Below are 27,273 nucleotides of genomic sequence, written 5' to 3'. Positions count from 1 at the left end.
ACAGTCTTATCTTGATTTCTTTTTATTTTTTTCAATAAACATAATTTGTAAAATCATGCATATTATTTATTTCTGAAATATTTATTTATTTTTCACCACTATTATATCATTTGTAGAATGCCAAATCCTTTTTTATTTTTAGTTGATTTTAAAATAATATGGTTGGTTTAGTTTATCAAAGAATTATTTAATAAATACAAACTATATTTTAGCACACATTAAATTAAAATGATAAAATATTAAAATTAAATAAAAAAATTTTTATTTATTTTTAGATAAAATTGGAAAATATTTTATTAATGTAATACTTTAAAATTATTACCTTATCTTTGTTAAAGCTAATAAATAAATTCATAAAATATTTCAAAAAATATTACTTATTGACTACATTCTAATATTGTAATGTTAAAAGTGAAAATTATGGTTAATATATAGATCGATATATCTTTAAATGAATAGTATTAATAATATCTTATCTAACTTGTAAATAAAATAGTTTAAAATATATTTTAAATTTGAATATTTTTATCAAATGAAAACTCTTGAATAAGAATATATGGGAAATAGTATTTATTCTTTAAATGAAAGTCATCCTCTGATTAAATATTTTTGAAAGTACTTTTGTTAATTTAAGAATATTTATTAATATTTTAAGTTTTTCGAAATTACATATTGAATTAAAATTTAAAGTAGAAAAAATACTTTGTACTTATGTAGACAATATAATCTATGTTACTTTTTAATATGAATTATTGAAAAATATAAAATAAATAAGCAAATAATTTCTATCAAATAGGTTAATTTAGAATTAATGTATGGTAAGTCGGTTTTTGTTAGTTGCAAAATTCATCAAATTAAGGTTAAGTAATTTCCTTAAAATTTTTGGCAATAATATGATATTTTTCAAGAGAATTACTGAAATGAATTAATGGTTTTAAGAGCTGACTTCTACAATCAATCTTAGCAAAATAGTAAGAAGTATGTTTAAAAAGCATTTAAAAATCAAGTAAATTTAGAATAATTGAAGAGAACTTAAAAGAATGAAGTTGCACATAACTTTATTATAAACTATCAAAAATCAATTAAAATATAAATATTAATTAATTTACAAAATTTAATTCGCTTAAAATAGATTGATTTATTGATAATTAAATAAATAGATAGAATCAACTTGATATTAGTATTAAGCATTAAAGTTAGTTATTTATTAAACGCACTTTATAGTAAAGATGTCGTCTGAAACAGTTAAAGTTATGGTGAGGGCTCGTCCCATGAATAAGTTAGAAATATCAAAAGGTTGTGCTAACATAGTTCAAGTAGATCCATAGACAAATTAAATTATTTTATCCAACGGAAAAGATGCAGAAGCAGCTAAAGTATTCACTTATGATTATGTATTCCCACCAGATATTTAATAGCAAACAGTTTATGAAAATTCTGCTTTTCCATTAGTTGAAAGTGTAGTAGAGGGTTATAATGGGACTATTTTCGCATATGGGCAAACAGGTTAGAATAGAATTTTTATATAAAATATATTTGAGATGAAGGTTTTGTTAATTGCCTTTCGAATTTCGTTATTTTATCGAATTGAAACTTAAAAAAGTCTATATGAATGATTGAATAATTCAATTGTGATAAATAAGTTTGAATATGGAAAATAAATAATTCTATTTTAATAAAAAAGGATGTGGCAAAACTCACTCTATGCTTGGAAAACCAAACGATGAAGTAGAGAAGGGTATTATACCAAGAACGTTTTCACATATAATTAACATAGTAGAGAGTGCAAATGACAAAAATTTTTTAGTGAGATGCTCCTACATAGAAATTTACAACGAAGAAATACATGATTTGTTAGGTAAAGACGCAAAGGCACGTATGGATTTAAAGGAGTATCCTGATAAAGGTGTATTTGTCAAAGATTTAACAATGAATGTAGTTAAAACAGTAGCAGAAATGGAAAAATGGATGAACATAGGAACAGAAAATAGAAGTGTGGGTGCAACTGCAATGAATAAGGATTCATCGCGTTCACATTCAATTTTTACTCTCTATATTGAATGTAGTTATAAAGTAGAGGGAGATACAGAGGATCATATTACAGCTGGAAAGCTGAATCTTGTCGATTTAGCAGGTTCAGAAAGGTATTAATTTCAAGCTTAAAATCTTTCATTTAATTGAAGCAAATTTAAAGAATATCTTCACTGCAATTTAAGCTATCAAAATAGAGAAAAATAAAAAAAAGGAGAGTGCTGGTTATTTTTTTTTAATTTTTGCAATCAATATGAATTAAAGAGTAAACATTAAGAATAAATAAATAAATATTGATTGATATATTATTCATTCACAATCAAACAAAAATCAAGCAAATTAAATAACCAATACTTTTTCATTTTATTTTTTAATGTTTAATTACTTAATAAAAAAAGATAGAGCAAAACTTAAGCAACAGGAGATCGTCTTAAAGAAGCCACAAAAATTAATCTTTCACTATCTGCTTTAGGTAATGTCATAAGTGCTTTAGTTGATGGTAAAAGCTAGCATGTTCCATACAGAGATAGTAAACTCACTCGTCTATTACAGGTAAAAATTAAATTTATTCATTCATTAATAATCACACTAGATTTCTTTAATATTTAAATATTAGTGATAGAAGTAAGTTTTTATCAGAAATTTATGTCTAAATTTAGATTTATTTTTTTTAAAAAGTTAATATTAACAAAAAAAAAAATGATAATATTTAAAAAAAAATATTGATGAAACTAAATAAAATATTTAAAAAATTAAAAAAAATATTTTATAATTTTATAAAATTGATTAAGAGAAAATATTCAAAAACTTTAATAAAAAAAGATTTAAAAATATTAGTTTTGAATCAAATTGCAAAGCATAAATTTTATTTAATTTAATATTATTTTATTTATTAAATATCCTAAAATGGATTGTAATATATTTGAATAATCTTACAATGATTTTATTATTTTAATAAATAATAATTTTTATGATTAATAAAGGATTCTTTAGGTGGTAATACTAAAACAATTATGATAGCAGCTATATCACCTGCAGATTATAATTATGAAGAAACATTGAGTACTTTGAGATATGCCTCTCGTGCAAAGAATATCAAAAACTAACCAAAAGTTAACCAAGATCCCAAGGATGCTTTGCTTAAAGAATATGCTGATGAAATTAAGAAGCTGAAGGAGATGCTTTTGAAATAGTAAGCTGGAGAATAAGTAAATTTTAATGCTGTTGTTAATGGAAACGGATAGCAATAGCCTTAACTTGCTATTTAGCACAGCTCAAGTCATGTGATGAATTCATCAGAAGTTAAAAAACTAAAAGAAAAAAATGATGCCCTTAATGCAGAGAGACAATAAATAGAAGAAGAGATGAAAAATAAAGAAAAATTGTTCTAATAACAAATGCAGGAAAAATTAATGATTGAATAAAAGCTTAAAGAAGTGGAATAAAAGTTTATTGTGGGTGGTACTGCAGATTAAGATAAAAAGAAGAAAATCAGTTAAATGAGAAATAAATTAAAGAAGTAAATGTAAGAACATGAAAAAATTTAGGAGGAATTGAAATAGAAAGATGAAGAATTCGAAAATTTAGAAATAAAATATTCTTCTCTATAGGAAGAACTTGACGCCACAAAAAAGAAGGTGAAAAAGCTGAATCAGAAATACAAATAGGCTCAAAGTGAAATAAAAGATTTAGAAAAAGAACATGAAATATAAAAAGAGGACCTTCTTGATACGATAAGATATTAGCAAAGAGAAGTAAAAATACTTATGTCAATATGTTAGATGCTACTTACACCTGATGAAATAGAAATTATAAAAGGCTAAGGAGAATGGTAAGATGATTATTAAGTATATAAATTACCTCCATTTTACTTTAAGTAAAAAAAATTAAATTTCCCAAAGCTTCCAGCAGCATAAGGTATGATTGATTTAATTAATAATAATTTTAAAGTTAAAAATTTTCTTTATAATCTTAATAGCTATGGATATGATAGATCAAGAAAAACAATCGAGGGAAATAGATTTTATGAGATAAAATAATAATTTTGATAATAGATAAAACAATAACCATTAAAATGGAAATTCTCACAGTCATAGTAATAGCATCAAGAGAATACCTTCCGGTACTATGGACAACTTTGAAGATATGAACAAATTTTAGTTTGGAAATGGGCCTGCCAAATCTAATAACACAAGTAGATACAATAATGGCTTTTAAAATGGTAGTGATGAATTTGATTTATCCAAATATGATGCTGGTGGCGGCAACAGTCTTCATAGTATTCAAGAGTCTCTCAAAGAAAAAAATAACTCACCTAATATTAGAATTAAAAAAGGTAAATAATAAATAAATAAAGTTTTAAAATAAAAATGAATATTTTAAAAAGTATCAAAAAAATGATGGATATTTTACTAATATGTGGATAAAGGAAAAATATTTTCTAATAAACATTAAAGTTTTACTTTTAATTAACAAATTTATGCATGTAGATTCTAATGGAATATTAATTAAAAATACGTTAAATTTATTTGTTCCATATTATTAAAGAACTAGCTAATTTTATGAAATATTTGCAAATTAATTGATTTTTTTATTCAAAAAGCTCATAAAGTGTAACAATAACCCGAGAAGCAGAGAATTCCAAATGTGTCTTTAGATCCTATTGAATCTCAAAGAATTTCGTAATAAAAATTAATGGGCTTGTAAGATTCACATTTCTTAGAACCTAGCTTTTAGGGAGGAGAGTAAAGAAGATCAAAAAGTAAATTTAAGATTTAATTTAAAGAATTAAAAAAATAATTAAAACTTTTTAATTTATGATTTAGATATTTAACTTTAACCGATCTAAGCAAGACCTCTAAGTAATAGTTAGACTGTGATGAACTTAAACTAATTAAATAAAAATAATATAAATATGAACAGCATTGATTTTGATTAAATAGCAAATAAAACTCCAAATAGAGTTAAATTAGATAAAATTCAAGTTCCAAGGTGATATTATAATATTTGAATATGCCTTTTTCTTCTATTTCTTATGTCAAACTAATAAATTTTAACAGATACAAAAAATGTCACTGTTTAAGCTTTATAATAAATTTTAACTTAAATATCTCATCCCTAAAAAATAAATGAAATTACTCAAAAAATTAAATAAATAAATAGCAATCAATTTTCTTAGTTATACAAATTAAAAATTATTAAAACAGAATTTAATAGCTATTTTAGACTTTGCTAAAGAATTCTTTGAATAAAAATCTACTTTAAAAAAATTATTTATCTACCTAATTACTTCTCAATTTATAAATTAAGCTTTATGTTTTTAGTTATTTATAGAATTATTCCACCAATAATTAAATCTTTTTCTGTATTATTAAAATAATTTAAAAGATTATTTTAGTTATTTATTAAATATTAATCTCAAGTATGTATAAACTCTTTGTATAAAAAAATTTATTTGCTCAAGTAATTAAAAAGGATTATTTTTATTTCTAATTGAAATATAGTTGTAATTAAAGTTAACAAACACTATTTCTGTTTTTAAATTATAGAAGACACTTTCAATATTTTATTTTTTACTTTTAATTAACTTTTTTATTTCATCTCAAAATTTTAAATATTTTTCATTGAAAAATATAAAAATATACCCAATAAAATACATAATTGCAGGTTTTTAAAAGAAATTTGGTGTAATTTGTGAATATTTTAAAGTAAATTTTTATCTTATTAGAAAAAAAATTTAAGCCTTTAAAAATAGTAAATAAATAGGTAAGCATTTTATACATTTCAATAAAAATATTAATTAATTATTTATTTTTTAAAAATAAGGATAAAAAAAATAATTTATCATAAACTATTTTTTTTGATAAATGTAAGAATACTATCAGTCTTAATTAGGCATATAAGAAGCTTAAAACTAATAAATCTAATAAAATAATAACTAGAATGGATTTAGCATTAATAATAGTAATAATGTTAATAATATTAACAGATCATCAGTTTTAGATGGTTTATGTGATTTTTTTAGTGAAATAGTAGACTGCTTTTCTGATTGCTTTTAAGCTTTCAAAACTAATTGTATACCTGATGGAAGCTGTAAAGTTGAAGATTTAAAGGAGTGTAATTGTTATGCTTGTTGTATTGGATGTGATTGTAATGGATGTAGTGATTGTAATGGGTGCGATTGTAATGGATGCGATGGTAGTTGTCATAATTGTAGCTGCGATGGAGGATGTGATTTAAATGGATGTGATTGCCCTATAAGTTGTCTATGATTACATTATTTTAATGTGGTTTGTGAATATTTTAAAAAATAAAGTAGTAATATAAACTATTTTTTATGTTTAAAAAAATGAATGAATGAATATTATTTTAAATAATTTATAAAATAAACTATTGATAAGTTTTTTTAAATGCTTAAATCTATTACTAAAATTTATAAATTAAAATATTATCTAAAATGATATGAGAATCTATATTTTATAAGCTAATATTAGCTTTAAATTATTTATATTTTGAATACTTTTAAAATTTTAAATTAAAAATTTGAAAATCAATAGTATAAATTTAGTATTTATTTTTAAAATTAGATTTTATAACAAAGATATATAAATAAAATATTTAATTTCGAATGCTAAAAGAATTTTATAATAATTATATGAACATTTTTTATAAAATAAAATCTAATAACAAGTAATTTTTTTAAATGAAAGAAAAATATGGCTTAAAAATATTTCAGATTTAGGATAAAATGAATTTTAAAACAATTTTTAAGAAAAATATTTGTCTTATTAAAGAATTTTCATAAATTAGACAGCATCTTAACTTAGATAACCCTAGTATTTAATATTACTGAACTTGAGGAAACTATGATAATGATAATAAATTGGTATTTTTAAAAAAATTTAAAGTATCAGACTTAATTTATTAAATTAAAAGATAGATAGAGAATTTTATACATTTTTAATAGAAATTTTTAATATTTTCTTTAAAATATAATATTAGATAATTAAAAAATATCAATATATTTTAGTAAAACTTTTTGGATTTGAATTCTTAGAGCTCTTTTAAGAGTTGAGGGATATTTGGTAAATTAAATTCTTTCTATTTATATAGAGCTTCTTCCATAAATAGCATATTCTTGATAGTTATATCTAATTTTTATTGACATCAAATTTAATGATTTTTATTTTGTATAAAAAACTTAAAAATCTTTTAGTCTTTCTATTTTTTGATTTCAATATTAGATCTAAAGCTGATTTATAATATTCAAAGGAAATCTTTAATAAATTATAGAAATTTATGATGATTATTATAATTATTAAAGTAAAATGGATAAATTGCTTTTCCTCAAAGATGTAGATTAGTATTTGCAATATTAAAGAAAAAATAACAGTTGTTTACAATAAAATTTCTAAATTTCGTGATTGCTTTTATTGATATGGATTCTTTTCCATTGTTATCTTTAATTATGTAAAGCAGATAGACAGTATAATTAATCTTTAAACTATATTTTGCATATCTAAATTCAAAACAGCCATAATGATAAGTCTCTAAAACATTTTAAGAACTTCCCAGAAATAAAACTTTTATTTATATCCTTAATAAATAAAATAATATGTTTATATAAACTAAATTTTATTTTGTTCTTTCTTTTAGATTGCAGATTTTATTTTACGACTAAACATCAAAGGTATCAATATTGACCAAATTATTGTTAAAGGATAAATTATACCAACTTAGAATATTACATGCTTATATGTCCAGCATTTTTAAAGATGATCATTTAGCATATAGTAATTAAATCCTATTTTTTTACAAACACATAAAGATACTAGCAGTTTAGCAATCGAAGAATAAAAGAAAAAATATATAAACAGTAAATAGGTTTCTTTTTTATAGAATTTCTGATTATTCTTTTAGAGTAAATATCTATAACTTAAGACTAACCCTGTTATTATTATTAATTAGGCAATTTGCATAGTTAGTCTGTTAAACCAAAGCTAGGAGATTATCCAGTCTTTGTAAATGCAATCTAAATTAGTATATGTTATTTAAGATGGATCTCCACCTAGTTTAAAAATGTTTCCTACCAAATCAGGTATTTAATAAAATATATCAATAGAAGAGGAAAATATTTGTAAGTAGTGAAAAAATATCTTCAAAATAATTCCAGTATCAGAACCTCTTAATTTAGTTTTGCTCAAAAATAGTATGTTCATTTTTCTAAGATAATCAATTTATATCATTAAAAGATGGCTTTAAATTTAACTATTTACACTCATTTTTATGTAAAGACTATAAAGCAAAATTATTATAGCTAAATATATATAAGAGTTGGCTTGCTTACCACAGACTTAGCATAATTTACCTTTTTAAGCATAGTTTACACCCCATTATGTTCCTTTATAATCACAAGCATTACATAATGGGCCTACATAGCCTTAGATACAGCCATTTATCTAATTTGGAGCTGATTCGCTACAGCCTAGCATTTAGCATTAATAGATAACATCTGTATCTTTTTATTCTCTCCAATAGTTATCTTATAGTATAATTTAATCTGAATAACACTATTTAAAGTAAATATTTGAGCATTATTAGCATTAAATTTTGAAATTATTTTTTTATATATTTGGATCAACTAAAGAATATGTCCCTTCTACGCACTTATCACAACTTTTTGAATATTAAATTAAATCTTTAAAAAATAAATTAAAAAAATTTAATTACGAGATATATCTTTGCTTTGGGTATAAAATTTCTCCTTTTTAGCATTTCCTAAAATTAAGAAGTAAATCTAAGACAATATACTAGCCAGAAAATTCAGAAAATAAAAACAATTAGAAATCAGTTGTAAAAATATTTCCAGCTGTAATGTTAAGCTAAAAAGCATTTATTTTTTTAATGTAAACTAATTCCTATCCCAATAGAATTGTTAAATTTTTTGTTTCTGACAAATTTCCTATTTGTATTTTATAGTTTTCTAGCTCTTCTTTAATGCTCAATGAAAGTAAATTAATTTATTCTGCAATATTAAAATTAAGCATTTCATTTTATTCATCAAAATATTAAACGTATATAGGCTATTTAGTATAATTACCACTTTGAAAATTTTTTATTATAATTTTATTGTAAACTTATTTTGTACTTAGGTCAATTTATAATAATTTTTTGGGATAAGAACCAAAATTACTTCCATAAAATTTTCCTATTTAATTAACAAATTATTTGTAAAATAAAATTTATAATTTAAATTTTTACCTTGGTTTTTATATATTTAACTCAATTTGTCTATCTCTAAACTATTTTGTTAGTTGTAGTAAATTCCACCTCCTATATACGCAATGTTATTTATAATCATTGTTTTTTTAATAAATATCTATGTATTATCTGAGAATATAGCTCCTCCTCTTTCCTTTCTAGAAATATTATCTTTAAAAGTGCACTAATCTAATTTAATTTTAGAATTAGATGCATAAATTGCTCCTCCTGAATTTTCTAAAGCTTAATTTAAAATAAATTTTGTGTTTTAAATAAGAGATTTTTAAACCTAGTATACATACATAGCTCCTCCATTACCAAAACCAGTATTTTCAATAAAAATAGACTCTAAAACTTCTAAATATTTATAATTCTATATATTGAAAATGCTTTAGTTATCAATAATGAGTTTAGAAGAGTCTCCTAAGATATTTCTGTTTTATTCAAATGTACAATTTTGAATTATTATTTTATCTCCAAATTTTGTTAAAAATACAGTCACAGATTGAATCGAAGAAATATTTTAAAATTTAATTTCAGAAATTTATATTAGCTAAGTTTCATAATTATAAATTGTAGTTGAATAACTTTGAAGTATGATATTCATAAATTCAGATTAGCATAAATTAAAATTTTGTAAATAAAATAGGTTCATAATATTACTATGAAAACTTAAATTATATATTTTGAGTTGGCTAATAATAGATTATGAATTACCTAAATTTATAGCAGGTTCTTTCATAATAGAGCTACAATTGTATATTTTAATATTGTTTGCTTATAAAATATTACTATTTTGAATTGTATTTTAACCTACCTAAAAATAGTTTAAATTTAGCATTCCAACATTATAACAGAAGTTTATTGTTAAGTTTGACAATTAAGCATTATCAATTCCACCAAAATTCAAAAGATATTAATCAAGTTAGTTATATAATGATGGATCTTTATTAAATAAAACGGGATCTTAAATATTTTAGAGTGGATATTAATTAATATTTTTAACTTATAATTCGTTTATGCCAAAGAATTCTAAATCAGACAAGTTAAGGCTATTAACCAATGATATCAGCATAAATTTAAAACTTTAAGATTTTGAGACAACCATATTTGTTATAATTATCTTTTGTGCGTAAGTTATTTAAATTATTGGTATTTTTTATTATATTTATCTAAATCTTGAATTTATGATTTGCATAGAATAAAAAAACTCAAAATTTATCATCAAACCAGTGAAATTTAAAAATCCTAAATCTATAGAACCATCGAATTAAGTATTGTTAAATTATACATTCTAAATTTAGAAAAAGTTGAAAAGGTAAGGATTCTAATTATTTTCCTTAGCTTTTGAGGATTTTAATTGATTATTTATAGCTTATATATCATTAATAAATATATTCAAAGATTAATTTGCAATCAAAAGTCCTTACAAGAATTTATTATTTTTAATAAATATATTCTAAATCTTTATATATGTCATGTTCTTCAATTAAAATATAGATTGATAGAAAGAACTTTCGTTGATAGTAAGATTATTTATGGTTAGATTTTATACTTCTTAAAATTAAAAAAAGCTAGATTCTGATAATAAAGTTACATTTTAAAATTCTAAATTATTAATTAAAATATTTGTGATATTTGTAAATATGAATTTGGAATTAATTATTTCGTCTCTAAATGTTATCTCATTTATGATTAATTAGTCATATGAATGAAGAAAAATTGACCCATTTTATTGATTTAGTTTAATTGTCATATTAGAAAATTAAAGCTTTTTTAATTATTGCTATTAATTAAAATTTAGCTATTAGCTATTGGTGAAATTGACATATAAGAGCATGCTACCAATCTTTAAATTCTTAAACTTGCTTTATATGAATTTAGTTGATGATATTTCTAAGTATTATCTTTAAATATTATTCAAACCTTCAGCTGAATATATCTCTATAATATCTTTACTTTTTATATTATTTATAACTGGAAACTAATTGCTATTTTTTTAAAATAATATTTTTTTATTTTGTATAGATGAATAAAATATTTTGTATCTTACATGGTTGTAGGAGGCTGGTAATAGACTTAATATCTTAGTGTTTCTACACTAGAAGTTATTTATGATGACATAATAATATGCTTTTTTTAATAATTAGTAATTATAAATAATTAAAATATTAAATTAAATACCTTATAGTTATCAATAATACTAGATGTTTTCACTACTACTGTTCTAAAATTTTGATATTTGGTCATTTAATACTTAAACTATTAAGATTGATAATTTAGAGATGCTTAGAATAGATTGAAAGAAGAAATTCCATAAATTTTAATTGAGAGTTAACCATTAGTTTACTATATTATTTCATAATTATAAATAATAGGGTTTTATATTTTTGTTAAGGATTAAATTTTATACTTAAATCCATAACTAATTTCATATAAATCAAGCTAATTTTAAGATAATTATACAATAAAAATGTTATGATTTATATAAGTTATATCATCAATGGTCAGATTATAGCTAACCACATATTTTATACTTTAGACAAATGTAGTATTGGAGTCATAAATTAGTGCTACAAAAGGACAAATATGATAAAAATAATCCTTTTCAACTTTTGTTTGAGTATAATTAGAACAAGGCAGTGCTAATTACTTTATATAAATCACCTATGATTAGGTATTTTGAACATTAGTTTACATTTCAAAGATTTTTAAAAAGTATGCAAATAAGTTGTCTTTCATACCCATAACGTAAATACTATGAACATTTTCGTAATATTATTCTTTAAATAGAAATCTTAATTTAAACTATTATTCAAATTAGCAATAATAATAAGTAAATTAATTATCGTTTTAATTAAATTTATAGATAGATAAATTTAGATATTAATTATTTAATAGCTAAATAATTAAGTAATCCTTCATCTTGATGTCAATTATTTATCCCTAATAAATAAATTTATATATTGTAAAAACTATTTTAGAATATAAAAAAAGAATACATTGACTTAGCTAAAAGGAACTCTATTTTGAAGGTTTAGATCATAAATTAAAATTTATTGTTATTCTAGATTTAGAACTTAAACACCTATCAATCTCTCATTTATAAAACTTATTTTGTTAATTTATAATTTATCATCTTTTAGCAATATAAAGATTTGTTCTTTTAGGTTAAAGAAATATATTTGTTAATCAATATTTGTGTAAAGGAGAATATTATATTTATTGGAGATAAATAAGTTTTGGACATTATCAAGAGCTATAGAGAAGAGAGTTTTTAAAGGAGAGAATTAAACAATAAAATAATCAGCTTTCCTGATGCATATTACATAATTAATTTTACTAAAATTAACTATTTAATAATTTTCAATATTGGAAAAGTCCATCTATTCATCTAATAATAAACTATCCTCAAGCTTTTAAGATTTATTATCAAATACAGTTAGATATTTGATATCGTTGTTTATTATCATAACTTTTTCGTTATTTAAACCAACTAAAGATGATTAATTATCTGGAGCTATTTTAATTTTTTATGTTTGATAAAAGAAATAATTTACATCAACTAATTAAACTGAATATAACGAACCAAATGTTAAAACAGATAAGTGATAATTATAATTAAATGTTATTCCTAATAAACTTAAATCATTAGAATTAACATCTATCTAGAAACTATTAAATTAATAATGTGCTATGTAGGTTAATAAATAAATTTAATTTGATATATTTTCAGTAATAACAAGTATTCCTAATTCACTGTCAATAAAGAAACTCTTAGAAGAAAGATCAATATCTACAGGAATAGATTTTAATTCCTCATTTTATAATTATAAAATAATAATTGTATTTTATTGCCTGAATATTTGGACCTTATATTAAAATTAAATAAATTACACTTAACTGATAAATTAAAATTTAATAAATAAATACCTGATTTAGAAGATCACTTCCTAAAAATATGTAATTAATTTAGATTTCTATTTCTTAAACTAATTATAATGTATCGATTTAGAGTGCTATAAATTTAGTTTCAAATTAGATGTAAATTAAATTATTTTAAGAATCAATATTAAATTGTTTAAAAGAGCTATTTATTTAGAATGAGTTGATTAAAGTCACCTTTTTTTTCCTAACGTTAAGAGAATATTAAGCTATTTAGTCTGCTTAAAAAAGAATAATATTCTATTTATTTTTTATTACATCCAAAGCTGACAAATTTTATTCACTGATCATCAAACCTTACATATCAAAAATAGTAAACATATTAAATGAAAGTGAAATATAATAATAATCTTATTTCTCCTTCCAAAGTAACGAAGGAGAGTAACCTTTTATGCTTTTGGCTAGATCTCCAAGAGAATTTAATTTTTTATCTAATACTGTCCAATTATTTGTAGTGCTTACAACTATGATTAAAAAATTATCACCATTTTATAATAATTTATAAGATTTTATTTGCTTCACAAAACTTGATTTATCAGTCTTAACATCTATTGCTAAGAAACTTTTACCTTCAGTATTATATGATTATAAAGTTATGTATATAGATGAATTTTCTACTATATTAGTTGGATTATGGTTTTTCTTTTCAGTTTAATATTATTTTATCGAACCATCAGTTAAAGATTAAATAAATATAATTTATTAGTAAGTTTCTCCTATCACTTATTAATTCTCACTATTCACTAAAAATGATTATTTCGCATTATAGAAAATATTTTAGTTGATTCTCCTACTTTATACTTAATAAACTAATAATTAATTCTATGGATAGCTCATGAATAAAGCATCACTTTTGAAATACATGATGTTGCCTATTTATTTGTTAATATGGATTTGAGTATTATCATAACAATTGAATAAAACAGCATTATAAACATCCTATTTTTTTAAAAATAAGTATATTTTTTTAATAAATTTTCTATGCCTATATTTGTTTTTAGGTAATTGGAATTTTTAAAATACTAAATAAATGATATAATTAGAAATTAGAGTAATTATATTTAATTTTAGAAAAATATTCTTTAAATAATTATTAAATTAAAAATTAAAGTAATTTACATTATTAAATCTAACTAGTAATAAAGAATCAGAACCTTAAACTTCTTCAACTCTTTAGATTTCGTCATAAAAAGTTATCGATTAGTATGAGAAATAAGGATATGACATATCGATGTATTAAAGAGTTTATTAAAATATCTAAATAATGAAGTTAGAAACTGCATAATCGTAAGATATTTCTTTAAGCTATGTAAGATATATATTACCAGAATCGTCCAAATTCATCTTTATTAAACTTTAATTATTTTTTTTATCAGTCTACTATTGCTAAATACAGATTACTGATAACCCTTTAAAAAAATTTAATTTTTATATTTCAGGTAATTTTATTTGGATAGTTGATATTTTTTTTTAATTATTTAATAATAAAGTAACAATTCTATCTTATAAAATAATTAATATATTTGAATTATGAATTTAAAAATATCTTATTTCCAAAAAAGATTATTCAATTACCATAGAACAATTATAGTTGAATACTATTAAGCCGTTAAAATTTGTAAAAGCAATCAAATTATTGGCAATTTAGACTTACGAAAAATCATAATTCTATGAATCTATTGAATTTTTAGGAAAATAAATAGTACATTCTTATTTTTCATGAGGAGTAAGTGTAATAAATTAAAGTTATTGAATATCTTATGGGTCATTTTAATTTATTATGTATAAATTTTCATTTTCAAGCATTATTTTTATTATATTTTAAATGGGTATTTAACTTTTTTAAAAATTCACTAGATTAATCTAAAATGCTTATTATTCTCCAAATATAAATAGACTTTATTATATTATCATGCTTTATTTGATTGAATATTCAATTTAATCTCTAAAAAATATAAATTGATCTTCTACTTAGCCAATAGTCAAATACTCATCATCGTATAAAATAATTAACTTTGAGATATTATCCCCATTATCACTAAACACTAAAGTATTTTTTATTTATTTATTAATCTTTATTTATTTAATACTTTATGAAAAAGGTTGAATTTAAAATTTATTTTCATTTTATTAAGAATACTTTTGAGAAAAAATAGTATTCAATAAGCTAAAAAATATTTGATTATTATTATAGTACATGGATTTTGTCAAGTATGAAAAATTAATATTGTATGTTTATATTGTCATTTGAGACCCTCTTTCTGGATTCAGATATACAGCTATTTGCTATTCAAATAATACAATAATGCAGTCATCTTAAATTGAATAGTTCTTATTATTAAAAACATTTATAGAACTTAGCATTTAATCGAGTCTCCAAATTTCAATTGCTAATTAATTAATAAAAATGAGTTAAAAAAATGAACAAAAGATTTATTTACTTTGACAATTATGAATATACATCAAATCTTTTGTTTTAGTTGTATAAATTTTAGTATCATAGCAAATTTAGTCAAATGTATGAATTATCTATGTATTTTAAAATAAATAAATAAACAAACAAAATCTGTAAATAAATTAAATATTACTTCTTGTAAGACATATCGGATCTAGTTTGTATCATCTATTTATTTTTATACTGTATAAAGCATCATCTTTTACCATTCACCTCTACGAGTTTTTTATAAGATTATAATAAAACTTTGCTTTAGAATTTAGTTCAAACCAATTATTTCCTAAAAATTTTCACTTATTTAATTATATGCTGTGAATAAAGGATTTGTCAAATAAAATTTTTTAGTTTTATCTTAGAATAGAATGATGCCTTCGTTTTATAAGAAGTAAATATTTGTTATTTAATTTTATGTTTTGAGCATTTTTGTTGTTAAATCTTCTAATAAAATTATTATTAAATTATTTTATTATCTTATTATAAAATATTGCAGAGAAAAAAAAGCTTCATCTATAATATCTTTATATTAAACGATTATATTCTATTCATAAGAGACTAAGTCAATAGAAATTAAGGTATTTAAGACATAACGTATCACATAACTATGAAAATCTAATGCTTTGGAATGTTAAACTAAGACATAAAGTTTAAGTTACTATTCGTCAGCTTCTATTTGAGTTATAGGAGCTTACATATCAAGTGATTATAGTGCAGACATAGTTTCATGGTCATAAAATATTAAATATTATTTCATTCTTCCAATTACCTTTAATATATTTAATAAATTAATTACATAAAAAAATAAAATAATAATAGGCTAGTACTATTTTATAGTTTAAAACTTCTAAGGCAATTATTTCTACGATTTATTCATTTAAGTCATCTTTTAGAGATGAATACTAAAAATTGAATTAATTTTAAATACTTTGAGAAGAATTTGCATTATTTTATTATTCAAAGCTTTAATCTGATATATAGAACTCATCTAAAGAGCATTTTTTAGTATGTTAATCATAAAGCCCTTAAAATTGAGAGCATAACTCATTTTTGCAAATTCCATTCTAATTTAAAATGTATCCATCATAACAAAGACTACAATAATTTTGCTAATCATATGCGTAACAGTTTAAATCTGGAGGCTAATAACATTTTTGATTAATTAAACCTTTTAATTAACCTTCCTCACAGCTATTTAAGCATTTTCCTTGTTAATTCTTTAAAATTTTTTGTAAGAAAATGAATATTCATTTATAAAAAATAATTACCAAATAATAATCTTGTTAGCACTGAATGCACTTATCATCAGAAGCACAAATAGAACAGCTTTAACCACATTTTTTGCATTCATTATTTTCACTATCAAAGAACGTACTAAGTTCTTAGCATGCATCAGAGAACTGCGATTTTACTTAGAAAATTAGAACTTGAATGAACAAGCAGTATTTTATATTCATAAAATATGTAGAACTCTAATTTATTAAATATATAAGCCTACTAACTATTAAATATTTTTTGAACTTTTTTTAATTAAAATTCAACTTAACTTATTATTGATTTACTCTCTAATGTTTTAACTTTTACTAGTAATAACTTATTTAGTCCTTTAAACAACAATTTAAGTATTAAGATATTTTAACATGGCTTCTATTTTTGTATTTTACAAATTTTTTTGATACAGTTAAAATTCAATAATATGAGTGAGTATCAATAAAGGAAAAAAACTTTAGATTGGTCAAAAAATATTTAAAATTATGAAAATATTTATTTATTTTCCATAAAATAAGCAAGATTTAAACATATAAAATTTAAGATATAAAAGTGCCCACCTGATCTTTATATATTTGATTTTATTTAATTGAAAAAGTATTTGGGAATTAATTAAAGTGGGTCTTAATTTAACTAATTTAATTAAAAAAATTTAATAAAACTCTAACATGATTTTATGTAAAATAAAATTTGAAAAATTAAAATAAAATTTAAAACCGTTAAACTACAATATTCATTTTATAACAGTGTGATTCATTTTTTTCTAAATAGATAATTATTATTATTGAAGTGTTATAATTAGCCATTTAAATAGATAAATATTTTTATTTAGAATTAAAATAAAAGTGATTAAACAAGATTTACAAATTTATTTATTTATGTATTAAAAAGACTTTGAAATAGTTATAGTTAAAATAATTTAAAATACTTTTTAAGTTTTTGTTACTCTATAAAAATAAATAAATCAAGAGTTTTCAATTTTATTTATATCAACAAGATTCAATTTTGGTTTTATATTCATTGAAAGAAGCTCTTAGAAAAGCAGTTTGCAAGCATAAGGCATGACTACCTTGCTAACCTATTATTTAACAAAAGTATTAATTAGTTACTTAGAATTAATAAAATATGTTTTATTTTTATGATAAAATTTATAATTCAAAAATAATATTTTATGAATAGCTCAAAGTTAATATTTTGTTTTTTTAAATAATATCAATTAGATTTTTTATGTTACAAAACTATTCAAATATTAAAATCAATAAATAATTTTTTTTTAATTTACCTAATCAGTTTAGCACATCTTGCAACTATTTGTATGCTGAATGAAACCACATTTCTCACAAACTTATACAGAAAATTTATCAGAACTTATCATCAATCTTTCTATCAGCAAGTTTGATGAAGCAAAAGCTAATAAACTATCTCTTTCCATTTCTCCTAATCTTAAACCACCATCTTTTGCTCTACCTATTATATATTTAGCAAATTAAAAAATTTAATATCAAAAAAGTATTTTTAAGGCATTCTAATTAAAAAAAATTAAATTATTTTATTTATTTAATAAATAATTTACCTTCAGTAGGTTATCTTGTAAGAGTTGTTACTCTTCCTTTTGCACGAGCATGAACTTTATCAGCAACCATGTGTTTTAATCTCTAATAGAATACAGGACCGCAGAAAACATAGCACTACATATATTCACCAGTGATACCACTTATGATAACATCTTTACCTGTATATGAAAATCCATTCTATACTAAAATTGAAGATAAATCAGCCATCTTATCTCCTCCAAATGCTGTGCCGTACTTAAACTATCCAGATAAAACAGCTGCCTTTGAACCAAGCAATTCTAAGAGCTTGCCAACTGTCATACGAGAAGGGTAACCGTGAGGATTCATAATTAAATCTGGGACCCAACCTTTCTCGCTGAATGGCATATCTTCTTAATTTACTATTAAACCAATAATACCTTTTTGACCTAAATTAATTTTAATTAAAAATTGATTGACTTTTCTTTATTTTTTAAATAAAAATAAATTCTTACCATGTCTTGAACTAAATTTATCACCATATTCTGGTCTACGGGTTTCTCTAACTATAGTTTTAATGATAACGTTTCCATCTTATTGACTTCTAATAACTCTATCGATTCTAGCTAATTTTTTACCTTTGAATGTAGTAGGATTCTTTTTTTTTATTTATATTTATTTTAATAAAAAATTAAGTGAAAAATGAGATATTTCTTACATGAATATATTCAGAGACAGAGTTATTGTTGAGAATATCACGACCTCTTTACTATTCGAGAGTAAGTAAAGGAGTATACTTGTTGAATAAGACATCGCCATTGTTAATAGAGGCACCTACTATAGGAGTACCATCATCATCCAAAGCACCAAACTTCTTTAAAACCTATTTACAAATGCTAAATTTAGAAAAAAAAAAACAAATAAATTTTTGATTTTACTCTGTTTTATTTCTTTTTATATGAGCCTTCTGCTTCTTTTGGAGGACCTCTTAGTAATTCAGTTAAACCAGACATTTTGAGCTTTTGAATTTCAGTTTCATACTTCTTAAAAACCATTGTTCTACCAAATCCTCTATCAAGAGATGATTTATTTAGTACAGTAGCATCTTCTATATCATAACCAGAATAACTTAGAACTGCAATACTTGCATTGTGACCAGCTGGGAATTTATCGTAACCAGCATATTCAATAACTTTGGTTTTAAGCAAAGGAGTTTAAGGATAAATTAGTTAGTAAAGAATTGTATCAACTCTATTCATAGAAGTACTACCAATAATACCAAGTGCCTGCTTACCCATAGCACATTAGAAAGTATTTCTACTTGCTTGGTTATGATGTGGGTAAGGAACTAATCCTGAAACTACACCTAATAATGTTAATGGATCTATTTCCATATGAGTAGTCTTGCTACGATTTGGAATATCTTCCTATTTAATAGCAATATAACAATTATCTTCTTCATTAACATCAATATATTCGATTAAACCCATTCTAATTAAATCCAAATAGCTCTTTCTTTTTTCCTTTAAGTCGTTTAAATGGTCATTAGTGATCAAAGGTTTTCCATTCTCTACTACAATTAATAATCTGCAAAGTCTACCATCATCTGTATCTAAATAAACTGCTCTCTTTTCAGAGTTTGTGCTTATACTAATAGTAGTACCAATTTTACCTCTTCTTCTCATAAATCTGATAATAAATTAATTTAGCTTTTCAATATTCATTTTCATAAAAATAAATTAATTTAGTACCTTAATTTTTAAGCAAAAGCCTCAGGATCTCTGTGCATACCAATAATTTAACCATTTAAGAAAACCATATAATTTTTATCTTCATGGATTTCTCCTGAGCTGTAATGTCCAATGTCTTCCATACCTAAATTCAAAGCAATAGTTGAAAGTACATTTTTCTTTTCTTCAATAGTAATATGAGCCATCAGAGAAAGATTCTTTGTTAAACCACAAGATTCACCATCTGGAGTATCAGCAGGACAAACTAAACCCCAATGAGAACCAAGCAAAGATCTAGGACCAGTTAACTTTCTTGATTTTTTAAATTGACTGTTCATTCTAGTCATCATACCAATAGCAGCTATATATGAGATTCTTGCTAAGACCTTTGAAGAGAAGATAGTTAATAAAATATAAAAAATATTTTAAAGTAATTTACTTGGGTAACACCAACAGTGTCCATTCTAAAACGCTTAATTGTCCAATTACCAGTTGAAATAGCATTATTCAAACCTTAAGTAATAATATCATGGTTCTTCTCTAAAATAGATTCTACTCTGTTTTTAATTGGGTAAGATTTATTTTTGTGCTTTTCTATTTCTTTGCTGAGCTCTTTTCTAACCATCATGTTAAATTATTTAAATTTATCTTCAAAAAGTAATTCCAAGTACCAACCAGCACATTTCATTCTCTTGTTACCATAGTAATCTCTCTTATCAATTTTGCTTGGGTCATCCAAGGCTTCAATTAATCTTCTTGCCATCAAACCCAAGAAAATAGCACGAGGATAATAGTTATAATTCTTGCAAGGAATGTGACACAAAACGACATCTAATTTTTAATAAATTATGTTGAATGATTGATCATTAAATTTTATTTAACAAACCATATCAATAATAGCTCAAATTATTCCGTTTTAAACTAATAAGTTTGCTGGTAAAATTTGTAAAAAAATAGCTTACTTGTTATTATATCTCTTGCTTCGTCAACTGGATTTCTTGAGGAATATTTTTTATCTTAGAACGTTTTAGGTCTTAGACGCTTAGAGAGATATTCTAAGGCTTATTGTTATGTGTAAACTTGAGATTATTCAATATCTTCTAAGCATAGAGCTAGACGATTGAGCAAGTGCTCTTCAGTACCTATTAACTAGAATATTTCCTATTCTGATTCTACTCCGTATGCCTTAAAAAATATAAGCAAAGGAATAGGCTTGCTGAATGAACTGACTTTGACATAAATTTTATGATTTTTGATAATTAATGAAGTGATTGATTTAGTATCAACTGTGTTTGATTTAACGTTAGCAACTAACTCTTTGTTTTTGTCTTCTTCAATGAAAATTCTATTATCAGCTAATTATTCTTAAATGAGGAAAACCTATTATTAAATATTATAAAAAATTGTATTTTTATTCGATAAAAATAAATCTAATGAGATTTAAACTCAATAACATATATCAATTTAAGCAAAAATTACCTTTTCTACTCCCTTGATAATGAAATACCCTCTTGGGTCATTAGCACATTCTTATAATTTATGGACTTATCCTAACTCCAAAGCTTTGATTAAATTGCAGTGACTAGATCCAAGCATAATTGGCATTCTTTTAATAAAAATAGAAATATTATACAAAATAGATTATTAATTAATTAGACTGTTAAATTTAAAATAAATAAACTTAGATATATTTTTATTTGTTTAATTACTTTCCAATATTGACCTTTCTCAAACTATCTTCTTTCTTTCCATTAAATGTGAGTTCACAATCAACACTAATATATTATAAATTTATATACTTTCATTCAGTGTAATATAAAAATTTACTAAATATTCCCTGCATAAGAAGAGTTACTCAATCTAGCTTCTTAAGGAAGCATCATTGTTTTATTGTCATGAGCAGGAGGCTCAATATAAATTTTGGTATATCTAATAAAATAATTAATTGTAAGTATAAAATATTGTATTAATTAAAGATCACTCTAGTAAGAAAGAGTTGTCTGTATCTAAACGCAATTCCTTATTCATTGATGATGTAATAATTTATTGCAATTTTATATTGATAAAGTAATTAAATGATTATATGTGATGACTAACAAATCCATTATGTGCTAAATAAGAATCAATAATTCTTGTTTTTTCCTAAATAATAATTTAAAATAAACATATTAATTACAAATATTTCAGTTTATCAATAATAATTGTATAAAATAATTTTATCATGCCATTCTGAACCACTCTATTTAGTTTGTTTTTAAAATTAGATCTAATGAATATTATAAATCTTCTCCTATGGCTATTCAATGTAAAAAGGGGGTTTTATTTATTCAAAAGGCTATAAATTTGTTTGCTAAAGCTAAATAGTTAAATTTACGCGTAATGGTTCAGCAGTTTTTGAAGCCATTTTTAATAATAAATTAGGATCTAAAAATTATTTCCTTCTACTATACTCTAAATATGAATTAAGTTAAGTATTTATGAGAGTTAAATTTTTTATAGAATTCTAGTTAATTAATATAAGTAGGAAAGAAAAAAGTGTCTATATATTTATTGATTTATTTATCTTAATGATACATATATATCTTTAGTTTCATTCATTCTAATTATCTTTTAATATGATTAGCAACTTTATTTTTTATATCTATTGAAATTAATTAATTACTCTGAATATCTATTATTGCAATTTCAAGTCCCATTTTATTTATTTCTTACTTTAATAGCTAAGTAAAACTATTCATTTAATATAAAAAATATAATTTTATTATTATTATTAAATTATAATATTATTCTTCATTTAAAACTAAATAGAAGCTAATTGATTAATGCAATTAATCAGTTAATTGATAAAATGTATAACAAAAATGTTATCATATTAAAAGCAAATCAATTACAAATTATTTTGTTAGTTTTATAAAGTCAGTGTATGTATATTGAATAAAAAAACAAGCAAAATTATTCATATTTTAAAATATTTAAATTTTTAATCAATACTAAATTTATTATGATATCTGAATAAATTGAAATTATTTTTATAATAATTATTTAATATTAATAAACTTATTTATATTTAATATTTAAATTTACTTATTTAATATAATTACAATTATCTATCTACTGCTTTATAATAAGTTCTCCTAAAACAAAACGTATACATACTTTTTGTAGAAAATGATATTCGAAATTGCAATTTAACAGATCAAAAATGGTGATTATAAATATTTAAATATATTCAAAATTTTTATTTCATTTACTGATGATATAGATCAATTTAAAATGATGATTATTTATTTATTTGTTTATCTATCTTAAGTAATTTGGTATTATTTTGAAAATCTAAATAAATAAAATTTCTCAGAAAAGCAATTCAATTTCATAGTAAATTATTAAGAAAATTTTTGAGAAGTAAAGATTTATAAATAAATTATCAGTCATAAATTAATATTGTTAACTCAGCCATTTAATAATAAATCTAAAAGATAACGAAAATACAGTGATAGTAGTAAATATAGCTTAGCAAAACAAGTAAAAATGATGCAAATGAAGAGAACATAGACTACTCTTTCGCCTTTTAAGGTGTTAGAGGATTATTTTGAAAGAATGCTCTAATAAGTTAGCGGTAATTGATAAAAATTAGTATATATTGAAGATATTTTATCATGCCTTAATTATATAAAAAAACAGCCAATATTAAAACAATTAACGTATTTAAAGTAATCAATAATTTATAATTATGATATAGGTATTAAATGCTTAGTTTTAGATGTCGAGACTACTCCAATTATTAGTTTGATATTTAGTCAAAGCAAAATTTTGAAAAAAGATGTTTATTTAATCGAGCGTATTGAAATGCCAAGTGATGGCAAAATGTAGCATTTAAAAGCAATATATTTTATCCGTCCAACAGAAGAAAATCTGAAACTTTTATAGAAAGAAATTGAAAAGCCAAGATTTGCTGAATATTATATTTTCTATTCAAATAGCGTACCAAATTTGACAATTGAAAGTTTAGCATAAATTGATACAAACGATTATATTAAAGAGATTCATGAAGTATATGCAGACTATTATTGCCTTTCAAGAGATTTGTTTTCTATAAATATTCTTAATACATTTGGTTTAACTAAAGAATACACTTCATGGGGTTAATTGGACAATTAGATTCTCCAAAGAACCTATGAAGGTTTATTATCTCTCCTTTTATCACTAAAAAGAATCCCTATGATAAAGTATCTTTCTTCTTCAGAGCCTTGTTTCCACATAGCTTCTAAGTTGACCAAAAAACTTCGTGATGAAAGAGATAATAACAAAAGTTAGTTAGGCGCAGATACTAAAAGTAAATTATTTGATTTACAAATTTTAAAATAAATTTAAGATATTATCATTTCTTAGAGTTTGATTAGCATAGGAATGAATATAAACATGATATAATAAAATAGAAAAAAAATAATAAAAACTATACTTAATAATTTATCATAATGTCAATCACTAAATTAAATTTAAATTTAAGTTTCTTTTAATTTTTTATAAGTTTGAAAATCAGTTTAAATAAGCTTAAATATTTGCTAAAAAAAATATTTTGGAAAAAAATAAAAAACTTAAATGAAATAAAATTGATATTCATTATTAAAAAGTTAATTATATAAAATTTTATAAAATAAAGCTTTATTATTAATTTGGGATAGAAGAGAAGACCCTATAACTCCACTTCTTAATCAATGGACATATTAAGCAATGCTTCACGAATTAATTGGAATAAATAACAACAGAGTAGATATTGAAAGAAAAATGCGTGCTTTTAACGAAGCAAACTATTCCTCAAAGGAAGAACAAATGGAAAAAGAATTTGTTGTCTCTGATCATGATGATTAGTTTTATTGTGATAATATGTACGAAAATTTTGGTGCTCTAGCTGATAATATTAGAAACTTAATTGAATCAGTAATTTTTTTATGTATTAAGAAATTTTATTTTAACCAAATAAATGAAGTATTTTTCTTACAATATAAGATCTGTGTTTTATTGTTAAAAATTGTTCTTAACATGGTCTTAGTAAATTTTAATAAAGCAGAATAAAATAATTCCAAATTATAATGAATTATTCTAAATTTAACTTTGAAAATAAGAATTTTAATTTTTATTTATTTAAAGTATTTTTTATGATAAATAAATAGTATCAAACTGAGTAACAAAGAAATAAGAAAATGGATACACTTGCAGATTTGTAGAATGCTGTAAACAATTTGCCAGAATTAAAAAAAAAGTCAACTAATCTAAATAAACATGTCACATTAAGTAGTGAGGTTACTAAATTAATTGAGGAACAAAGAGTTATGGCAATCTCATAGGTCGAATAGGAAATATCATCAAAAGAAGCTAGAAACGATCAAGCTAAGGTAATTAAAGTCTATTTCAAGAAGTTGAAAGACTTTTTTCTAATGGAATAATTTAATTTGATATTTTATAAGCAATAAAATAAAATTAATTGCTAAGTTGAGCAAAAATTTAAATTTATTAACTAACTTTTATTTAAGGGAAAGTTTCTTTAGTTTCTGTGAGGAAATTAAAATAAATCCTACAAATTTTAAATGTTTACTTTACAATTTTAATAGCTTATAATTAAATAAAATATGCCTGTCACTTCAGATAGGATAAAATGATAGTTAATAAATATACTTTTTATAAAATTGAATAGATGGTTTTTGATATTTTGAACAATCCTGATATTCCAAAGTATTAAAAATTAAAACTTGTTGTCTTATATGCTTTGAGGTATTTATTTTTCTTACAAAAAATGAAAAAAAATATGAAAACGGAAACTTAAATAAAATAAATAGATACGAAAATGATGATAAAATTGGAAGAATGAAAGAAGAGCTTAGAAAGAATCAAGTAAGTCAAGATAAGTTAAACTATGTTAATTATGCTATAGAATATGCTGGAAAAGCTAAGAGATCTGGAGATATTTTCAATACTAAGAATTTGGGTATTCGTTTGTTGAATAATTTAAAGAGTGCTGTAAAAGATGTTCCTAATTTGTTTGCTTAACATAAACCCTATATAATGAACATAATTAATCAAATCGGGGAAGGAACTTTAAAAGAAAGTGAATTTACTACTACTGATTTACACAGCTTTAGAGAGAAGCCTAATGAGATAATTATCTTTATAGTTGGAGGTGCAACCTATGAAGAAGCTTAACACATCGGCACTATGAATAGAGATAAATATACTAATATACTTCTAGGAGGAACTTATGTTCACAACTCTTAAACATTTATGAGTGAAATAGCTAGTATTGGAAAAGAAAGAAAAGAAGAATTTGGAATGAACAACTCCCAGGCAAATAGTTTCAGATGAATCAAACAAACAACAACAAATTAAATATAAATGAATTATTTATTTTATATTTTTTCATAGTATTTCTTATTGAAATTTTCTGTTTAAATATTTGCACAGTTAATAAAAATGTTGTTTATAGATTGAAGCTTTGAATGATCGAATATAATTTTAATAATTATTTTATTTGTCTTATTACATTTAAATTGTACAGATATAAATTATTAAGCAATTAAAATGTCTATGAATACTTATTTTAGGAAATTTATTGGTAAGAAATAAATTGATTAGGTGAGAACCTACTAACTAATTAAACGAAATTTTCTTTTGTGTTTTTAGAGTAGTAACCATAGATTTTTATGATTGAATTATTTATAATTACTTTAATTAAAAACTTAATCTTTTAATGATTTAGCATCCCATTTCATGTCTTTAATTTAAAAATATATTTCTAATTGATTATTAACTCAATTAAAATAAATCTGAGACATTCTTTTTTGAAGAAAAATTACAAATATTTTGATTAGAAAAGTGATGCAGCCTTAAAAAAATCTAAAATTCAAGAAGATAAACAATAATCTTATTTAAATCTGTTATTTTAACCAATTTTATGAATTATAAACAGCTCATTTGGATTATATTCGAAATTTAAATAGCAATTTATTATTTAAAAGTAAATTTGCTAAATATTCTAAAATTATTTGAAGTTTGTTTTGTAATT

The 27,273-nt window shown here is 22.2% G+C and overlaps 7 protein-coding genes across 7 annotated transcripts; 4 read left to right on the top strand and 3 right to left on the bottom strand. All coding sequences in view use genetic code 6, as the record gives it.

Moving 5' to 3' along the window:
* Positions 1–1,229: 1,229 nt before the first annotated feature.
* On the top strand, positions 1,230–5,026 carry TTHERM_00085620 (kinesin motor catalytic domain protein; the record flags this gene model as incomplete). Its single annotated transcript, XM_001012709.2, has 7 exons — positions 1,230–1,506; positions 1,685–2,144; positions 2,430–2,583; positions 3,015–3,948; positions 4,010–4,366; positions 4,634–4,792; positions 4,857–5,026. 7 exons carry the CDS (start codon positions 1,230–1,232, stop codon positions 5,024–5,026), a joined length of 2,511 nt encoding a protein of 836 aa, XP_001012709.2.
* A 133-nt stretch (positions 5,027–5,159) lies between these two features.
* Positions 5,160–5,894, top strand: TTHERM_000085619 (transmembrane protein, putative; the record flags this gene model as incomplete). The annotated part of the gene is made up of 2 exons (XM_012796769.1): positions 5,160–5,796; positions 5,857–5,894. 2 exons carry the CDS (start codon positions 5,160–5,162, stop codon positions 5,892–5,894), a joined length of 675 nt encoding a protein of 224 aa, XP_012652223.1.
* A 79-nt stretch (positions 5,895–5,973) lies between these two features.
* TTHERM_000085618 (transmembrane protein, putative) lies at positions 5,974–6,387 on the top strand (the record flags this gene model as incomplete). The annotated part of the gene is made up of 1 exon (XM_012796768.1): positions 5,974–6,387. One exon carries the CDS (start codon positions 5,974–5,976, stop codon positions 6,385–6,387), a length of 414 nt encoding a protein of 137 aa, XP_012652222.1.
* Positions 6,388–7,046: 659 nt separating this feature from the next.
* TTHERM_00085630 (transmembrane protein, putative) lies at positions 7,047–10,643 on the bottom strand (the record flags this gene model as incomplete). The annotated part of the gene is made up of 3 exons (XM_001012710.2): positions 9,292–10,643; positions 8,761–9,238; positions 7,047–8,706 (listed from the first exon to the last, which is right to left on the bottom strand). Exons 1-3 carry the CDS (start codon positions 10,514–10,516, stop codon positions 7,047–7,049), a joined length of 3,363 nt encoding a protein of 1,120 aa, XP_001012710.2. The 5' UTR covers positions 10,517–10,643.
* Positions 10,644–11,043: 400 nt separating this feature from the next.
* On the bottom strand, positions 11,044–17,142 carry TTHERM_00085640 (hypothetical protein; the record flags this gene model as incomplete). Its single annotated transcript, XM_001012711.2, has 14 exons — positions 11,044–11,159; positions 11,251–11,282; positions 11,345–11,424; positions 11,476–11,518; positions 11,945–12,074; positions 12,635–13,163; positions 13,225–14,175; positions 14,356–14,580; positions 14,812–15,073; positions 15,434–15,626; positions 15,678–15,765; positions 15,825–16,454; positions 16,513–16,902; positions 16,954–17,142. The coding sequence occupies 14 exons, from the start codon at positions 17,140–17,142 to the stop codon at positions 11,044–11,046; spliced, it is 3,858 nt and encodes a 1,285-aa protein (XP_001012711.2).
* Positions 17,143–17,918: 776 nt separating this feature from the next.
* On the bottom strand, positions 17,919–22,620 carry TTHERM_00085650 (DNA-directed RNA polymerase; the record flags this gene model as incomplete). The annotated part of the gene is made up of 14 exons (XM_001012712.1): positions 17,919–18,032; positions 18,237–18,421; positions 18,528–18,935; positions 19,002–19,143; positions 19,205–19,369; positions 19,425–20,175; positions 20,238–20,602; positions 20,656–21,047; positions 21,179–21,596; positions 21,696–21,822; positions 21,926–21,991; positions 22,044–22,145; positions 22,198–22,358; positions 22,591–22,620. 14 exons carry the CDS (start codon positions 22,618–22,620, stop codon positions 17,919–17,921), a joined length of 3,426 nt encoding a protein of 1,141 aa, XP_001012712.1.
* A 1,124-nt stretch (positions 22,621–23,744) lies between these two features.
* Positions 23,745–26,573, top strand: TTHERM_00085660 (vacuolar protein sorting-associated protein; the record flags this gene model as incomplete). Its single annotated transcript, XM_001012713.3, has 6 exons — positions 23,745–23,832; positions 23,956–24,549; positions 24,877–25,154; positions 25,388–25,609; positions 25,909–25,985; positions 26,051–26,573. The coding sequence occupies 6 exons, from the start codon at positions 23,745–23,747 to the stop codon at positions 26,571–26,573; spliced, it is 1,782 nt and encodes a 593-aa protein (XP_001012713.1).
* Between the last annotated feature and the right edge of the window lie 700 nt (positions 26,574–27,273).

This window comes from Tetrahymena thermophila, assembly GCF_000189635.1.
Source record: "Tetrahymena thermophila SB210 genomic scaffold scf_8254697, whole genome shotgun sequence".
Lineage (NCBI taxonomy): Eukaryota > Ciliophora > Oligohymenophorea > Hymenostomatida > Tetrahymenidae > Tetrahymena > Tetrahymena thermophila.
This window is presented reverse-complemented; position numbering and strand designations above follow the sequence as displayed.